The 19,402-nt window shown below is 35.6% G+C and overlaps 1 protein-coding gene across 1 annotated transcript in view; it reads left to right on the top strand.

Moving 5' to 3' along the window:
• Positions 1-853: 853 nt before the first annotated feature.
• The window catches only part of capn12 (calpain 12), a 24,389-nt gene continuing 5,840 nt past the window's right edge, over positions 854-19,402 (top strand). The window contains exons 1-19 of the mRNA XM_016237015.1: positions 854-1,135; positions 1,936-2,005; positions 5,761-5,879; positions 9,296-9,429; positions 9,669-9,840; positions 10,637-10,720; positions 11,225-11,310; positions 11,398-11,475; positions 12,185-12,360; positions 12,870-13,129; positions 15,465-15,476; positions 15,577-15,779; positions 15,900-15,936; positions 16,051-16,125; positions 16,226-16,271; positions 17,172-17,233; positions 17,770-17,838; positions 18,143-18,221; positions 18,343-18,459. Of these exons, the coding sequence (XP_016092501.1) occupies positions 950-1,135; positions 1,936-2,005; positions 5,761-5,879; positions 9,296-9,429; positions 9,669-9,840; positions 10,637-10,720; positions 11,225-11,310; positions 11,398-11,475; positions 12,185-12,360; positions 12,870-13,129; positions 15,465-15,476; positions 15,577-15,779; positions 15,900-15,936; positions 16,051-16,125; positions 16,226-16,271; positions 17,172-17,233; positions 17,770-17,838; positions 18,143-18,221; positions 18,343-18,459 (2,065 nt within the window). The 5' untranslated portion in view covers positions 854-949. The remainder of the gene's footprint in view (positions 1,136-1,935; positions 2,006-5,760; positions 5,880-9,295; positions 9,430-9,668; positions 9,841-10,636; positions 10,721-11,224; positions 11,311-11,397; positions 11,476-12,184; positions 12,361-12,869; positions 13,130-15,464; positions 15,477-15,576; positions 15,780-15,899; positions 15,937-16,050; positions 16,126-16,225; positions 16,272-17,171; positions 17,234-17,769; positions 17,839-18,142; positions 18,222-18,342; positions 18,460-19,402) is intronic.

The raw sequence follows: 19,402 nt of genomic DNA, 5'->3' as shown, positions 1-19,402 counted from the left end.
CCAAAATGCTGTGTGAGATTTGACGGTTAGTGGAAAGAAAGATGAAAAATGGCGTCTGACAGAGCAAATAAAATATTTGCATTAATAATTTAGAATTTATGACTAAATTTATACCCAGAAATAAGCATTGTAGGCTAGTAATTAATAACTCTAAAACTCCTCTGACTCACTAGATGGTAGTTGCTCGGTACGATACTGTCTGTCAAAACTCAGATGTTTAAACATTCAACATTCAGTAAAACGACGTAAAAGTTTATATATATATATATATATTATAATCATTCAATTATTGTTTAATCTACGTTGTATTGGATAACATGTGCAAGAAATTAGCAATTTGACCCTGTTGTGCTTTTTTATAGAAGGGTGTTGTTTAACTAGATTATCCAGTGAGTAAAACATAACTGGTAAGAAATTGGCATCGTGTTCATTTAAGATTGACAATCCACAACTGAGAACTAGAACTGTGAAACTGAGGTAGTGGCTTCGCAGTGCCATCTAGTGGTGAAAGTGTTATTTCACACACACACACACACAACAGATGTTCATTTTTGTTGAATTTAAATTCCCCGGTGTATATCTTTCAGAAAATATTATATTAAATGGCGTTAGATATTCGGAGACACGCAGACGATATATCTTTTTGTCCCAAAATATTCATCAATGACTGTTTTGGTATCGAAGCGATACGTTTGCTAATAACAGACAAATGAATGATCTAAATATTAGCAGCAAGACTAATTTACATCAAGTATCAGTCCAAGTTTTAAGGTTTAAGCTACTCGCACATTAGCATACGGCTCCGCCTCCCAGGGGCAGTAAACTTGAGAGGGTGGGAATAGGATGGGCTGTGCTGCTGCTCCAAACTTGTCTGAAGTTAAAGTTCAGAAACTTTAGCACAGCCTGTGACAGTACTACCGCGTCTGATCCTCTCTGCTGATCTGAAGAGATGTCTGAGTTAGGCTCCATTGACAATCCGGTGAAGTTCAAAGATCAAGACTATGACGCCCTGCTGCAGAAGTGCCTCAAATCTGCTGCTCTGTTCTCTGACACGGTGTTTGCAGCGACCCAAAGCTCCCTCGGTATTCCTGTGGACCCTGATCCTAAAAAGGCAGTGAAGTGGCTGCGCCCAAAGGTAACTTCATTTATCCACAAGTTAGGTTACTCACTACTATGAGAATAGTCTTTTTTTTATCAGCATAATTAAGGTTCTTTTGTTTAGTTTTTTCCCCAGAAAGTTTAGAATCAAGCCACTAAAATCCTTAAATGTTTATGGTGAAATCATAGTTATACAACCTGCGCGTACTTTTCCACCACTTTTTGACTATTCTTTTTTCATTTAATTACAGTTGAAGAATATCTCTAGAAAACGCAGAAGCAAGTAAAGTTACATTGAACAGAAAATGAAACTGGATGAAAGCAAAAATATATAGCCTTAGCCTATACATTAAAACAAAAAGGCTGAAAAATGTGGGGCTTTTCTCAAAATCAGTCAATAATTTAGATATGTTTTTAATTTGTTTAAAAATACTCAAAAATTCTGTCATAATTTACTCACCCTCATGCCATTCCAAACCTGTATGAATTTCTTTCGTCTGCTGAACACAAAAGAAGATATTTTGAAGAATGTTGGCAACTAAACAGTTTTGGTTCCAAGTCAATGGGAACTGAAACAGTTTAGATATTCTTCCAAATATCATCTTTTGTGTTCCACAGAAGACACAAATGCATACAGATTTGAAATGACAAGAGGGCGAGTAAATGATGAAAGAATTTTCATTTTCTTGATGATTTATTCCTCTTTAAGACAGACCGACCCTGAACCTGTATAGTTCTTGCATGTGTTTTCAGATGTCCTCATCAGCTCATCACATGTACTTGCAAATTGTTTTTGGCTCACACCCATCTTTCTTCCCCACCTCTCCCCCTCTTCAGGAAATCACAAGTAATGCTGTCTTTGTTGAGGGCACTATGGGCACCACCGATATCTGCCAGGGTCAGCTGGGTGAGTGTACGCCCGTGTTAGCGCACGGTTGTTCATATTTTATGCCAGGATAATGGGAGAACGCCTTACTGCACTTCTCAGAAACCAAATCACCCGAAAGCACCCTCAAGGCATGAGCGCTATCAGTGAAATACCCGTCTTTGGCAACGCTCCCACTCTTCCTCTCCTTATCATGCAGATGCCCTCCCCCCCATCCTCTTCCACCCAGATCTTTCTCATCATGCTTAATGTACTATCCCAATTCTGCCCCTGTAGCCTCGAGACACTGCGCTGATTTTAAAGCCTCCTGCAGAGTCTCTGCTGAGAGATGCAACATGGAGCCGCCGCAGGCCACTCACATCAAAAACATGACAAATGTACTAGAGACAGGGAGGGATGAAAGCAGAGGGAAGAAGGAGGGAGCGAGAGGTCGTATTGGCATCATCTGTACACCCCTCCCGCCCCCCATTTCCACCCACCTAAAGAATAACAATTATTGTGCACAGCGGGTATTGTTTTATTGTTTTGCCTTACCCCTCTCGCTTGCTTTCTACATATGGCGTTGATTTGGTGTTGATGGAAAGTGTTTTCTTTGACGTGGATTGTTGGCGAGATATTCAGCGTTTACATGCGCAGCTGTATTCTATAATTAAGTGTTTCCCAACCTTTTTTTGTCTTTCGTACCCCCAAAGTCCCATGAGAAAGGGTCAAGTACCCCTTTATCAACACCAGACCAGAAATTTGTGCCTTTTCAACTCATATGAACAAGGTATATATCAAGTAAAATCATAATTCAATAAGAGCCAATGAAATGTGAAACGTCTTTGTTACAGAAATACATTTATTTAAATCCATTAAAAAAATTAATGAATGCCGAATGAGTTCAGTGTTTATTTGTGACCCTGGACCACAAAACCAGTCATAAGGGTAATTTTAAAAAAAAATTGAGATGTATACATCAGATCATATGAATAAATAAGCTTTCCATTGATGTATGGTTTGTTAGGACAGGACAATATTTGGACTTGGAGATACAAATATTTGAAAATCTGGAATCTGCGGGTGCAAAAAATCTAAATATTGAGAAAATCCCCTTTAAAGTTGTCCAAATTAAGTCCTTAGCAATGCATATTACTAATAAAAAATTTAGTTTTGATATTTACAGTAGGTAATTTACAAACTGATCTTCATGGAACATGATCTTTACTTAATATCCTAATGAGTTTTGACATAAAAGAAAAATCGATCATTTTGACCCATACAATGTATTTTTGGCTATTTTGGCTATATATCATTACTATTATCAAATACATTAAAAAAAAAAAAGATACAGTACTACAATTTCTTTCTCTCTTTTTTTTTCAAAATATTGCTTTCATTTTCAGTTTATTCATTTACAGTTTTTTGTTCCCCAAGTAACATATAAAATATATAAACATTTATATATTTGGCAGATGCTTTTATCCAAAGCATATATTACATTGCAAAGTTGATTTTCTCAGAAATTAGTCCAACTCACTCATTAGCCAATTTCCCTTTCACTTTTCACCTTTGTAATTTTTGAAAATGGCTTCTATTACAATTAAGATGCCATCCACAGCAAAATGGAAATGGAATTCGGAAAAATGACCTTTAAATGTTGCACCATACTCTGAATCTGCACAAAAGCACTTTAATTTTAATTAAATTGTTGTGTCTTATATTTTGAAGGTTGCACCCTTCAGAGGTCGTATTTGTTTGAAGCATATGTCAAAAGTGGAGCACAAATTTACAAGAAATGCTGAAACGCACACACACAAACAAACATGTTCTTCTCCACAGAGACCTTCCATCTCAAGTTTAGAAACAAAACGCATTCTATATGACTGGCTGCCCAACACGTTTTTCATTCCACACTGCTGCTTTTCCATTGTTTTTTTTGTTTTTTTATGTAAACATGCAAATGGACACATTTGACCATTGCGTTCCCATCTTTTGCAGAGTCAGAACTTTATGACTGGCCTAATGCAGACTTGTTACATCATACCAATATTCTTGTGCGTTGTTCACATAAAGCATCAAAACAGGAATTTACTGGTACAACCTCTCATTCCAGCAAACTGCCAAATCTGATTTACCAGTATTTCTCAAAAGGTCCTGTCCACACATGATCTTTAAACGGTAATTTATCATTAATTTTCTGGAAAGGGCTGACTCCCTTTTTGTATCCCCCAAGGATACAATGCAATTTAAGGGGTATCCCTAGATACTTGAGTGGAAATACCAAACAATATCCTTGTCACGGCAACATCATTTATTGCGAAATCCAACATTTCTGACTTTTCTGAGTTGTCTTGGTAAAACCCACATGCAAAGAATCAGGCAGATCCTTGCTTAAATCATGAAGTGTGCATTTGCCACTCAGGATTTGGATGGCCTCTCTTAATAATATATGAACATCGCAATGCATCACTACATAATCTACACAACGCATGTAAATATTCTCATTTGAATGGAAATCTGCCCAAAAATGCCTTATTCTTAGCACTTCAAGCTGAAATTTTAATTATTTGTTTTCAAGTGGCTTTCCACATCAACATATCCAGCCCGCTTGCTTGCGGTTTGAAGATTAATTGGACGTACTCCATTGTAGAGCATTGTAGAGCTCTGTTTGGTGACGTTCCTATGGGAGCTGCCGTGTTAAGTATGTTTTTTATGAAGTGTTGTCACGCCGAATCCATTTCTGTTTCCCCCACATGGGGCAAACGAACAGCTGTTACCTTTTACAGAGGAATGTCACTGTGCGGGACACAGACCACATGTCTCCTGCTTCTTCAAAGCCTGAATTTCCACTTTGTGTTTGAGGCTGTGGTCATATGTCATAAATATTGATGTAATTTATGTGTTGTGTACAGGGTCGTTACAGGGTAACGCATTACAAGTAACGTGAGTTACGTAATCAGATTACTTTTTTCAAGTAACTAGTAAAGTAACGCATTACTTTTTTAATTTACAAGAAAATGTCTGAGTTACTTTTTCAAAAAAGTAATGCCAGTTACTTTGTTTTCCCATTTATTGACTGACAAGTCTCCTGGGAGAAATGGGAAGTGCAGAGGAGTTGTGTGTGCTGTGTGAAAATGATGTTACTGTAGACTAAATGTGAATGTGCATTAATTCATCCCACTCACAAAAAACAGATTTAGTATTCATCAAAATGAATTAAAACAGTGAAATGCAAACTCAGAATATGATGCAAACCTGCGATAATTAAATATGTTAAATAACACAAATGTATCTAATCCCATTTTATTAACCAATGTCTTTGCTGCTGACCTTTGATGATCCAGTTCAACCATACTAATAAGCAAAAATGACTTTAGAGAAACAAACAATTGTGCTTTGTTTTTTATGGCTGAAGAGTGCTTCTTCTCCTGCGTTCTACTGTACAGACGTGAATTTACTTTTGCTTCAGCCTGAGGTTTATTCATTACACTTTTTGGTGTGAAAGGGCTTTTACATTTGCTGTAAATAGAATTTATATTTAAAAAGTAACGTGAAAGTAACGCAAAAGTAATGTAACGCATTACTTTCCATTAAAAGTAACTCAGTAATGTAATTAGTTACTTTTTTAGGGAGTAACTCAATATTGTAACGCATTACTTTCCATAAAAAGTAACTAAGTAACGTAATTAGTTACTTTTTTAGGGAGTAACACAATATTGTATTGCATTACTTTTAAAAGTAACTTTCCCCAACACTGGTTGCGTAACACAGCCTGTCACTGTGTCTTGCTGCAGGTAACTGCTGGCTGTTGGCGGCCCTGTCCTGTCTCACCATGCACCCGACTCTGTTTGTGAAAGTGGTTCCATCTGGACAAAGCCTGAGTGAATCCTACGCTGGCATCTTTCGTTTTAGGGTAAGGGGGAACAGGAACCCTAGATTAAAAACAACAATTATTAGACAATTTATGAGGTTATTCTTCAGAAGTAATACAATACGTCATGTTTTTCATCCACAATTGCTATTTAATCTTAAATTAATTAAATTAGTAAATAAAAGATGCATAGGGAAAGCATAAAAGAACTCATAAATTTTGCATAAAGGGGTCCATTTTTATAGTCCAAGTGGGGGTCTGTGAGCGAGTCGAATCTGTCCAGAATTTATATCCTCGTTTGAATGTCTTCTGTGTAATTATGCATCTGGATTTACCTCTAGCTGGAGATGTAGTAGGCATGGTAATTAGAATCAGTCTTCTTTGACCTTACCATCCCTAACAGCTGAGGCTTTTTCCAGAAACAGCTCCCGTCATCTTCCTTTTGTCCCGATGACATGTGCATCTGCATGCCCCTCCCCCTTTAAACACGCACCGCACTGGCACAAATGATCATAATTCAGTTGTCTGTTTTTCATTCACAGAGAAGGAACATTGCGTTTCTGTTTGTTCCCAAGTCGTATATTTGTTGCAGGCCCCTTCAAAATCAGCTTTTAGCCTCTAGCTACTATTCAGTTGGTCCACTAATGATCTGATTAGAACCATGCTGGTCAATTAAATACAAAGTTTGGAATGACCACACCTCTTAAAATGATCCCAGAGTTGCGAACTCTCATGTATCAGCGCTTGCCTACACAGTTTCCACAATTACTGATAAGAAAAAAATATATATAGAAGAATATTCTTGATTTTGTCCACCCCTCAGGAATCCTGTCGGCCTTGTAATTTAGCAGGAACCACTAGAGAGAGAGAGACACACTTAAAAAAGAGAGCTGTGCTTATAGTGGTAGCCTGAAAAAAAGAGTCCCACTGTGAGGCTCAAGGCAACATGAAAGTAAACTGATTTACTGAAAGAAGTGAAGGTGGGTGGAGTTTGTTCATCTAAACCTGTCAATCACATCACAAGTGTATACAGAGGGCAAATTACAGGGGGGTTTTGGGGGGAATCTCACCTAGTGTTTTGATAGGGGCTAGTGGTGACAAAAGACAAATTGTGTTCATAAAATTACTGACAGATATTACTGAATGAACTATCCTTTTAAATAAGTTCTATCACCTTCCTCTTCCGCTAAATACAGCAGCAGAGAGTGGGGTAAGATGTGCCATGTTCACCCAAAAATTCTTTCATTATTTACGTTCCCTCATGTTGTTCCAATCCTATATGACTTTTATGACTATTTTGCGAATCAGAAAAGAAAATATTTTGATAAATATTGGTAACCAAACAGTTCTGGTTTCCACTGACCAAAAAATTATGGACCAAAAAAAAATTTCTTATTGTGTGAATGTCCCTAGACAGAGAGAAAATAGACCGAAAAAGAAAGAAAGAAAGAAAGAAATTATTAATGCCTAATCCTATCGCAAATTATTATTTTTGCATTATTTGCATATGAAAACTGTCCAAATAAATTGTTTTAAGTGAAAAAAATCTTAATATACATATTTTTTGCATGAGAAATAGTATGAATATCATATGTTTATTGTATGTTTTTTTTTCAGCCCCATTTATTTAACCCATTTTACTCACATCACTGGTACTATTTTAGGGAAAATGCTTCATTTAATAAATCTTTAGGCAAAAGTTATGTTTTTATGAAATTTTTTAAATGATCAAAAAACAAGGATGATATATTTTTTAGACTCGGATAAGTTTACTGACAAATTTCAAACTACCATGTAGAAAATAAAACTAAATTAAAACAAAACCAAACACAAAACAAACAAACAAAAAACAATCAAAACAAAACAGCCTTTTAGCTGTTCACTTTCACATATGCATCTCTCAATTACAGGCTGTTGTATATAATGAGCCCTTTCTAAATATATGGTATATATGATAAATAAACCACACATTTTACTCACCTACTCCTCAGGGTTAATTTTTCTGAAGCACAAAGTGACAAATGAACTACTGCGTGTGTAATTATTACTGCAATGTTATTTGTTTCAGACTTCACCTTGACAAAGCATGCAATAAAACAAGCCACTGCAGCTCTCGTGGCTTATGTGCTGTTGTGTGCGTGGTTGTAAACTGAGGGCAAACTTGTGAGATAACAGCACAGTTAATTAAACAATCAAAACATATTAGCACTGAAGAGCTCTTATGGAAGGTTGCTCAGCGTTATGTAATTGTTATGGCATTCTCATCATATAATTACCTTCTGCCTGCCACAGTACATTCAGAGGCTAAACAGCTATGTACAACATGACTTGGCCTGATCCAGGAGGGTTAGAGAGGACAGGAAAGAAAGAAGACACATCAAAAACTGAGTGACAGGAGGGAAATGAGAAGACTGTTGATTGGTGGAGGATTCCTGAAATGTCTAGACTTGTTACTGTAGCCCAAGGACATGGACACAGACACATGGACATGCACATCAACAGGTCCATACCTGCCTGTCTAACATCACATTAAAGTCTTTCAACTTCACATTTAAGGGGTCATTCATACAGTTTTTATTACTTTAATAATATATATGAACGCGTTCAGTTTTACACCAAAACAGTCAGCATATTTAGTTTTCCATGACTATTTTCCACAGTTTTTGCTGCTGTGCCTTTATGGCTCTTCGGTAAATTAAAGTGCACTACCATTCAGAAGTTTGGGTGAGTATGTTTTGTTTGTTTGTTTGTTTGTTTTTTTAATAAATGAATACTTTTATTCAGCAAGGATGAATTAAATAGATGAAAAGTGGACATTTATAATGTTACAAAAGAAATGTATTTTAAATAAATGCTGTTCTGTTGAACTTTCTATTCATCAAACAATCAAAAAAAAATGCATATACAGTATCATGGTTCTCACAAAAATTTTAAGCAGCACAACGGTTTTCAGTATTAATAATAAAAAAAATGTTTCTTGAGCACCAAATCAGTATATTAAAAAGATTTCTGAAGGATCATCTGACACTAAAGACAGATGAAAATTCAGTATGCCATCAAAATAATAAATTACATTTTTAAATAAACGGAATTAGAAAACTGTTATATTAAATGTTAATATTTACTGCATTTTTTTGGTCTAAATAGTACAGCTTTGGTGAGCATAAGAGACATTTAAAATAAATAAATAAAATATAAAAAAAGACTATTATTTAAAAAATCTTACCAATTTTTTCCCTCTTGTTTTTTTTTTTTGTTTTTTTTTCTGTTTTTACATATTTTCATACAATGTACATTAATTACATTGACCCCTTTTAAAAAGAGGAAATGTACTGGTCAAAATGTTGCAAAACCGTGACAGATACAGAACAGTACATCAACACCCAAAAGTGCTTGTATAGAGCAAATGTAACCCTATTCTTTCTCTGTGTGTGTGTGTGTGTGTGTGTGTGATGCAGTTCTGGCAGTATGGTGAGTGGGTGGAGGTGGTAGTGGATGACAGGCTGCCTGTGAGAGAGGGCCGTCTGCTTTTCAGCTACTCTCGCACCACCAATGAGTTCTGGAGCGCCCTGGTGGAGAAAGCTTATGCCAAGTCAGTTCCAGCATATGTGTCCTTGACTGTGTGGGCACGTGACTGTTCATTAGTGACACCGCTCACGTGAAGGCCATTGTTCCTTTGTGTTATTTAAAGACTGATATTTTTGGAAAAAACATCCAGTTGTGAAAAATAATCAAATGCATTTCATAGATGTAGAATAATTAATGTGAAATCAATCTAACCAATAGAAGCCAATTAGTAATATTTGTATACATGTCTGTCTGTTCTCAAAGGCTGATTGGTTCTTATGGCAGTCTGAAAGGGGGAATTATCTCAGAAGGAATGGAGGATTTTACGGGGGGCATTGCCTACTCCCTCCCCGTGTCTTCTCGGCCCCCACGCATGCTCTGGAGGGGCATCACTGCTGCCCTGGCTAGGAGTAGCCTGCTCAGCTGCTTCATACATGTATGGACACATATTCACACAAACACAGTGACACATACACACGGACACTACTGTTTAAATGTTTGGGGTCAGTAAGATTTTCTCTCTTTTTTTTAAGAATTTAATGGCAAGTTCTGTCATTACACTCTAGATGGCGCAGGCTGATGGGTCCCTAACGCAAACTGATTATATTCACAACTATTCATGTTGCATACGCAGCCAATGAACTTACTGCTTTACATTTAAATCACTGGTTAGCATTCACTAGATCAGTTGGCAGTATGCTTTCAGAGTTCCTCTGAAACCCTCCACATCCCCAGCTCCACCTGTATAGATCTGCTATGGGTTATTATACAGTATATGCTACTTAAATAAACAATTTAATGCAAGGATGCATTCAATTAATTAAAAGTGACATTACAGATGTTTATAATATGACAAAAGATTTCTATTTCACATAAATGTTGTTTTTTGAACTTTCTATTCACCACTGTTTCCACAAAAATATTTTTTGCAGCACAACTTTTTTAAACATTGCATATCAACAATGGTTTCTGAATTATAATATGACACTGAAGACTGGAGTAATGGCTGTTAAACATTTTGGAATAAATTTAATTATGGATATAAATAATGCTGTAAAATTTATTACAACAGAAAATAGTTAGGTTAAATTGTAGCAATATTTCACAATATTGTTTTTACTGCTTTTTTAATCAAACAAATGTGCCCTTGGTGAACATAAAAGACATATACAATATAAAATATACATGACTGTATACATAATAAACACGCATATATTGTCTATTGTGCGCAGGCTGCGAGTGTAAAGGAGATTGGCACTGTGACATCAGAGGGTCTTATCAAAGGTCATGCATATGCCATCACTGATACAGATAAGGTATGAATATAATGCACACATATACATGATTCAAAAACATGAACACTGGAGGGGGGGGGGTACTTTATTTTACAGTATTCTGTACTATAGTAAATCATGCATAATTACATGCAGCTAATCCTAAACTAAAACCCTATTCCTCATCCTAACCCTATAGTAAGTAGTAGTATGTCCTTAATTAATATTACTCAGTACTTAAATGTGTAATTACACTTAATAACAACACTACACAATAAAAACACTTAATAAATGTATAATTACACTTACAGGGATACTTTAAAATAAAGTGTAACTTTTTGGGGGATTGTGAGGTTGTTTTCCTTAGATTGATTGATTGATTGAATTTGGCGTGAATTATGACCTGGGCATTTTATAGACAGTGAATGACTCCTCCAATAAGTGATTTTTAATAGCTTTTGGCAAACATCTCTGTGTGTTAGTGCCCTTGAGAGCCTAATGTACACCCCATAGGTTCTCACATGCTCTGTTTGTGTGTGTGTCTAGGTCCAGAGGACGTCTGAAGAGGTCTTACTGCTGAGGCTGCGTAACCCCTGGGGGTTTGTCGAGTACTGTGGACCCTGGAGTGACAAGTGAGAAAGACCTCAGCAGCTCACTTCTTACCAGAGTTGCATCTCATGGCTGCTAAAGACTGCACATTTGTGTTTGTGTGTGTGCAGGTGTAAAGACTGGGACGTTATAGATCATGCTCAGAAGGCCAGACTTGAGTTGGCGAAAGTTGAAGATGGAGAATTCTGGTAGGTAAATGTACACTGTACACAATTCTTCCAGACACATTTCCGTAACTCACACAATCACAATTTTATCTTGGCACAGAAACGTAATATTTGTAGAAACATTTTATGTCAGACAAATTGTGAAAATAAAGTGGCTCTGCAGCACGCTAAAAATAGAAACAGGCTGCTCATCAACTGGTGCTTCCAGTGTAGACAGAGCCATTGATTTTATCATGGGAGTGACACACACACATCTCCATCTCTCGCTATTGTTGAGCACATGCCAAACAGGAATCAATTAAATGCCAAGAATTATATAACACTGCTAACACTACTACTAATAATAACTGCCACTGCAGTCAGCGCATCCCTTAATAGGCCATTTAGTTAAAGTGATAGTTAACCCAAAAATGAAAATTCTGTCGTTTAGTTGTTCCAAACCTGTATAAGCTTTTTTTTTTCCTGTTGAACACATAAGAAAATATTTTGAAGAATGTAACCAAACAGTTGACAGTAACCACTGATTTCCATAGTACCCAAGTCGAAGGCTACAATCAACTGTTTGGTTACCAATATTCCTCAAAATATCTTCTTTTGTGCTCAAGAGAAGAAAGAAACTGATTTGGAACAGCTTGAGGGTGAGTAAATGGTGACAACGTTTTAATTTTGGGGTGAACTATCCTTTTAAATCTATCTGTGTCTGGACTTCATAAGCATTTATGTTTTTTAGGATTGGAATAGAAGACTTTTGTCTGCTGTTTAATACAGTGGAAATGTGCAGTGTGAATCCAGACTCTATGTCAGGGGAGGCGAGTGATGACACGGCCACCCCGTCCTGGACATTGAGCTCATATCAAGGCACCTGGGTCCCAATGTGCTCTGCAGGGGGCAGCCGACGATACCCCAGTAATTGCATGTTTGTTAACAAATATGTCTGCTAAATACTGCTTATTATTAGTTAATAAGGTAGTTGTTCAGTTTAGGTATTGGGTAGGATTAAGGATGTAGAATATGGTCATGCAGAATAAGGCATTAGTATGTGCTTTATAAGTACTAATAAACAGCCGATATGCTAGTAATATGCATGCTGATAAGCAACTAGTAAATAGTGAGAATTGGTCCCTACACTAAAGTGTTACATATAATATAATATAATATAATTCATATACAGTTAAAAAATGTGGGATCAGTAAGATTTTTTTCAGCAACATTCAGTACGTTTATGATTTTACAAAAGATTTCCATAAAAATATTAAACAGTGCAACTGTTTTCAACAAGAAAATATAATGCAATAATAAAGTAGAAGTATGGTTATTTTTCGGCATTATTTATTTGCTCTAAAAATATTTTTTACAATGTAACAACTTTCTTAACATGCTTCCTCAACGCTTATTACTCTTATTCAATTCTGCAGGATCTTTCTGCAAAAATCCTCAGTTCCAGATGATTCTGTCTGAGAAAGATGTGGATGATTATGATTATGGAGAGGATGAAGAAGGGGAGGAAGGAGATGGAGAAGACGATGTAGTAGGTGTTGTGGTGGCTCCTGTGAGCAAGACTGAGAAACAGCGAGAGAAAAAGAAGAAGTGTACGGTACTGGTGGAGCTTCTCCAGAAATACCGCAGACAAAAAGATAAAGTCAACTTTCTCTACATCGCATTTCACATCTACAAGGTGAGAGATTGAGACCCCCTGTTACATATTATATAAAACTGAGTGGTGCAAGCCAGACCTAAAATATAGTATAATAGTAATGTATTTTTCATACTTTATGATGCAGAGCCATTAAATGAATCATTATTGATGTACAGAGTGAAGCATATTACATCATTTAAATTTTTTTTATATAATAATTAGTTAAAATAATAATAAAAACAAGACTCAAGACTGGAGTAATGTCTTCACAAAATTCATCTTTGCCCTCGTAAGAGTAAATTACATCTTGAAATATATTGAAATAGAAAACAGCATCATATGCTATTTTAAATTGTAATACTTCACAATATTACTGTTTTTACTGTATTTTGGATTAAATAAATGCAGACCTGCCAACCTGTACGCATTTTGACTTCAAAGTACACGATTTGTCACTCTAAATCTACGCAAAAATCTGGTGATGCCTTCGTCCACGTGTAGTACTCAAAAGAAGAGTTCGACCAATCAGAGCGCTGGGTTTATTCCCTAAATAGCAAGCGGGAGGATTAACAAATGCTTAAGGCCTATCATTAAAAAGAGACTGCAAATCGACAGCAACACAAAATCCCGCTCTATCCCTCTTCCAGTCTTGCCGTCTGACTGATTTCTTAAGTGAGGCAGTAAGGTAGTCATTATTTCTTTCTTTTTGGAGGTGGGGATGTGGGGGGATTTGCATTTAAATAATTTACGTGCATTTTATTTTTGTCTGGACTGGCTCTGCTTAAGATGAGGAAACTCCTCCCCGCTTATAACGTGCATTTTAAAAAGCAACGCACGCCAAACATCTTCCCTTGTGATGATTTGTAATAAGAAGCGTCTCTAAACCTGTTGTCCTACAAAAGAGAAGATTTTAGCATTTTACTTCACAACATCAGTCGAGTGTTTGAAATAACTTCCTTTTGTAATAAATATGTTCTATACTGTAAAAAAAGCCTATGTCGATTAGCAATGGATTATAAAAATTCATAATTATTATGAAAATAACCGAGATGGCTTGAAGAACCCAGATAAACTATACATTGTTGCAGTCGAGTGTTCATTGTCTTTATGTTTGATCCGTTTAAATGTTTTTATATTCTTTTTATTATGATTTTACTTCACAACATCAGTCGAGTGTTTGAAATAACTTCCTTTTGTAATAAATATGTTCTATACTGTAAAATAAGCCTATGTCGATTAGCAATGGATTATAAAAATTCATAATTATTATGAAAATAACCGAGATGGCTTGAAGAACCCAGATAAACTATACATTGTTGCAGTCGAGTGTTCATTGTCTTTATGTTTGATCCGTTTAAATGTTTTTATATTCTTTTTATTCGGCTACAGTGATAGCTGGATCACTGAGCCAGATACAGACGCATTTTTAGAGCACTACGCATTAACCAATCACACACGATGCTGTTGAGCTTATGAATGCAAAGGCCAATCAGAAGTGTTCAGATGAGTCATCACTAAAGTGCCAGCGTTTTCTTCACTCGCTCGCTCACTGAATATCTCTTTCTGGCGAATTATCTCGTCAGAAACAACAAAGTGCAAATGTTTGTACGAATCTGTAAGATATTAATTTCATAGTGTAAACAGCTTCAGTGATTTTAATGGAGTTTTTGAGAGTGCTTGAACTAGACTGTCAGTGAAAATGTGATAATGTAAATGTTCTTTGCTCTCTTTCTGTACAATGAAAGTGTTATGATTAGTAGCCTAACTTGCAATGTTTTTATTCACATTAACTTTCAATGTTAAATTCACATTAAATATAAACTCAGTCGTATTAAAAATATGTTATGGCATGACACCCATATCTGTTAATTAATAAACAGACAGGATTTTATGCATAGTTAATATATTACATTATTAGGTTACTTTGACCATCATAGATCAACATAATCTGTAAAGGTGGGGATCAAGATATTTCATGATATAGTTAATGCGTTTGGGGATGTTTCGAATAAAAAGGAAAAAATAAATAAAACATAAGTGCTGTTGTGGCTGCTGTGTGTCACATGACGATCCCCCCCCAATTCGTGCGCCCTCAAAAATAATGAGTGCATGACGCCCCTGTATAGGCTCATACATATACTGTCACATGTTGTGTTTTGTGTGAAGGCTAATAATAAAAACATTTTAATAAAATCCAAATTATTTAATACTTATACAATAAAAATTATACATTTTAATGTGGGAGGGACAAATAAACAATTGGCTCAATTTTCATCTTTGTAACTTTAGCTTTTTTATTTGTTTAATGTATATTTTAAATGTTTTTTTTAGCCCTTTTTTCTCTCTTGACTTACCTCCTCCTTCTCTTTTTCAGGTTCCCCCTGAGGTGAGCAACTGACTGAACAACAGCTAGCAGCATTAAAATACAGACCTTTGAAATACAAACACATGCACACACTTTCACATTTTTCTACCTTTAACTGCAGGACAGACCAGGATCTCTAGACCAGCCATTCTTCTCCAACAACAGTCCAGTTGCTCGCTCTGGAAAGTACCGTAGCATTAGGAGCGTGTGGCGGAAGGTGCACCTAGAGCCTGGCAGTTATGTCATCCTAGCCTCCACCTACAGGCCCAACCAGCAGGGGGAGTTCTTCCTCCGTGTTTACACCAAAACCGGCAACATACAGGGGTACAAAGAATGAAAAACGTCTCATTTCTATCAGTTCTCTGTTGTGATTGTGGCACCGTGCTGTTTGCAGTATGTCTGTCCAGCGGTTAACCATAAAAAAGTTTCAAATCTGCTTTACAGGTTCCAGGATTTCCCCTGCACCAACAACTACTCTGTGGTAAGATGTCTACTGACTGAAATGAGAAAGAAGAACAACTGTCTATGTGTGTAAATATGATATTAAATATTTATGTTGCTCTCTGTTTGTACATGTGTCTTTGTCATTCCACAGATGGTAATGTCAAAGCCAGTCTTACCTGAGGATCAGTTTAGAGTGCAGAAGTGGTTTGATGAAAAAGCTGGATCAGTAAGTCACATTATAGAGTGGAAAAGATTTGTGGGCATCTGATGAATCATTGAAGAAAGCAGACATCTCTAATTATGTCTTTATGTTTTTCACTTTCCAGGATGACAAAGTGAATGCTGTGCAGTTCATGAACCTGGTGAACTCAGGTCTGGATGTACACATTTAGCACAAGCTGACACCACAGTGATTGTTCACAATATTTAAGCAAACATACTTAATGTACCACAAATGGCCACAAGGGGGAAGTATTATGTAGCTTCCCTTACCATAAAGTTAAGCTAGTGTGATGAATTCCAGCAGTTGCTATACATTCATCTACTTGTACACAAGTAGAAGAAAAACGTTAAAAAAAACTAAAGTAAATAAATACTAGTACTGTATAAAAATATGGTTATATAATAAAAGAAATGATATGTAATACAATGATTTACACTCACAACATTAACATCCATATCATATATTTAATGGATCACCATGTGATAATACATGACCCACTAATACATTTGTTTCATACTACGTATAGTTCAAATCTATTACTTTATTTACTAAAATATCACTCGAGACGTACTGATATAAAAATTATAATTAAACTTTATTTGGAGTACTACTTGTGCACAATGCACATTTCTTAATATTAAGCCTAAAATGTGTTTTAATGTAACTTTTGATGAGGATTTATTATGATCTTTGAATAATATCGGTCTTTAAATGCAAGATATTTAAAGTTTACCTGAAATATACTTGCAATAGTTCCACTTTAGCATAATCAAATATACTTAAATATATCTTTAGTTGGACTACTTCCGCACAATTAAAGTGCATTAAGTACAAAATTAGTTGTTTCAGTTTACATTATACCAGTTTAGCATACCAAAAGTACAGTGCATACCAAAAGTGCAGGGTATTTATATTTATATTAAGTACATAAATATGTAAATGCATTTGTAGTATACTTAACATTAAATAAATGTATTTTAATACATTTTAGTATATTTATTTTTCACTATAGGGAGGTTTCACTTGTTTGTGTTTTAATTGTGTTTTAGTGTTGGAAAAAGACTATGAACTTCCACTGGAGACCTGCAGACAGCTCATCTTTGGGGAAGACGTATCCTTCTTCCACTTAGCGATATTTTTAAGAAAATAATATTTTTATTCAGCAAGGATGCATTAAATTGATCAAAAGTGACAGTAAAGACTGTTAAATTGCATAACAAATCTCAAATACATGATGTTTTATTTAACAAATAATTCCACAAAAGATGCATCACCGTTTCCACAAAATATTAAGCAGCACAGCTGTTTTCAACATTACTAATAAAAAAGTTTCCTGAACAGCAAATCAATATATATAAAAGATTTCTGAAAGATCATGTAGCACTGAAAAATTGAGTAATTGCCATCACAGCAATAAATGACATGTTAACATATATTAAATATAGAACACAGTTATTTTAAATTGTAATATTACATCACAATATTATATTAAATTATAGTTTTTACTCTATTTTTGTTATCAAATTAATGCAGCCTTGATAAGAATAAGAGACATTTAAACAGCAGCATACTATTTTACTTGGGGGGGAAAAATACATGTATATTTTTCTTCCATTCTTGGTTAATATTCTTAACGGTTGTGTGTAGACTGGTGGCAGAGGCCGTCTGAGCAGAGCTCAAGCAGAGAAGCTGCTCACCTCCCTACGCAATCTGCAGGTATCTTAGTTCTCATGCGTGAAAAGGTCACTCTCAGCTTTGGCACAGTGTTAGAAAGAGCAGTGAGGACACTGAGCTGTGACAATTATCAGGTTGTGTTAGGTTACATGGAGCTCGTCTTGCACAGACCAAAAGACCTTGAAATGTTGTTGCTGTTGTTGTTTATCCTGTTTATGAACTCATTTGCCTCAGTGCTCTGTGCCAGTGTCATATCAGAACTGAATCGCAAACACTGGCTTCCTTTCAAGAAAGCATGGAGAAATTATTGCTTGATATTACAATTCATGATTATTTTCCCCCGCAGTCTATCTTTTTCCAGTTTGATGAGGATTCATCAGGAACCATGAGTCCATTTGAACTCAGTTTGGCTCTGAATGCTGCAGGTGATCACATACATACACAAACACCACTGTGTTAATATACAAAGGGAAAGTTAGAGTCTCTACACTCCTCTGCAGCACTCACGTTCCCTCCCCCTCCTTCTGTGTCTGTTTCTGCCCTCAGGTGTGGAGTGTGACAATGTTGTGGTACAGTTGTTGTGGGAGAGGTTTGGCGCTGGTGAACAATTCCTGCCTTTCTATGGCTTTGTGTCTTGTGTTGCCAGACTCCAGGTGCTCTTTGGTAAGTGCATGACCAGGGTGTTCTTCCTATCCATTTTGCAACACAGAAGTAAGCTTTTTTCTGTGAATGTGCGAGACTTCTGAATCATTAACCACTATAGGTGCTAAATTACTAGAAGAATAACAAAATACCCAGGTGAAGAAACAGTACATTTCCATAATGTACTTATAGTGCTCTATTTTCATGCACTAATTTTGTACTTAATATACTAAAAAGTATTATTTAGTACTTCCTAAGATGAACTTAAGAGCATCTAAGTGCACTCAACTGTGCTATTTTGGGACACCATGAATATGAACTAAAATGCATTATATCAGTAAGTCTTGAGCAATATGTCAGTAAAAATGTTAATAGATTTGAAATATACTTAGTATGAAATAAATTTATTTTAAATATATTACTTTTTTACTAGGGAAGTAATGCTTTTTTCAGCAAGGATGCATTAAAACTGATCAAAAGTGACAGTGACGAAATTTATAAAGTTACAAAAGATTTCTATTTCAAATAAATGCTGTTCATTTGAACGTTCTATACATAAATAAATCTATATCATGGTTTCCACAAAAATATTAAGCAGCACAATTGTTTTTAACATTGATAATAATATTTAAGAAGAAATGTTTCCTGAGCACCAAATCAGCATATTAGAAGGATTTCTGAAGGATCATGTGACACTGAAGACTCGAGTAATGATGCTGAAAATTCAGCTTTGCCATCACAGGTGTAAATTCGATTTTAAAATATATTCAAATAGAAAACAGTTCTTTTAAATTGCTGTAATATTTCACAAAAGTACAATTTTTACTGTATTTCAAAATAAAATAATTGTGGCCTTAGTGAGCATAAGAGGCTACTTTTAAAAGCATAAAAAAAAACTTACCAAACCCAAAACTTTTGAAGGGCAGTCTGTGTCTATTTGTAATATATATATATATATATATAT

The sequence above is a fragment of the Sinocyclocheilus grahami genome, unplaced genomic scaffold (genome assembly GCF_001515645.1).
Source record: "Sinocyclocheilus grahami isolate Dianchi unplaced genomic scaffold, SAMN03320097.WGS_v1.1 scaffold503.1, whole genome shotgun sequence".
NCBI classification, from domain to species: domain Eukaryota; kingdom Metazoa; phylum Chordata; class Actinopteri; order Cypriniformes; family Cyprinidae; genus Sinocyclocheilus; species Sinocyclocheilus grahami.
The sequence above is the reverse complement of the archived record's forward strand: the minus strand, read 5'-3'. Positions and strand labels throughout refer to the sequence as shown.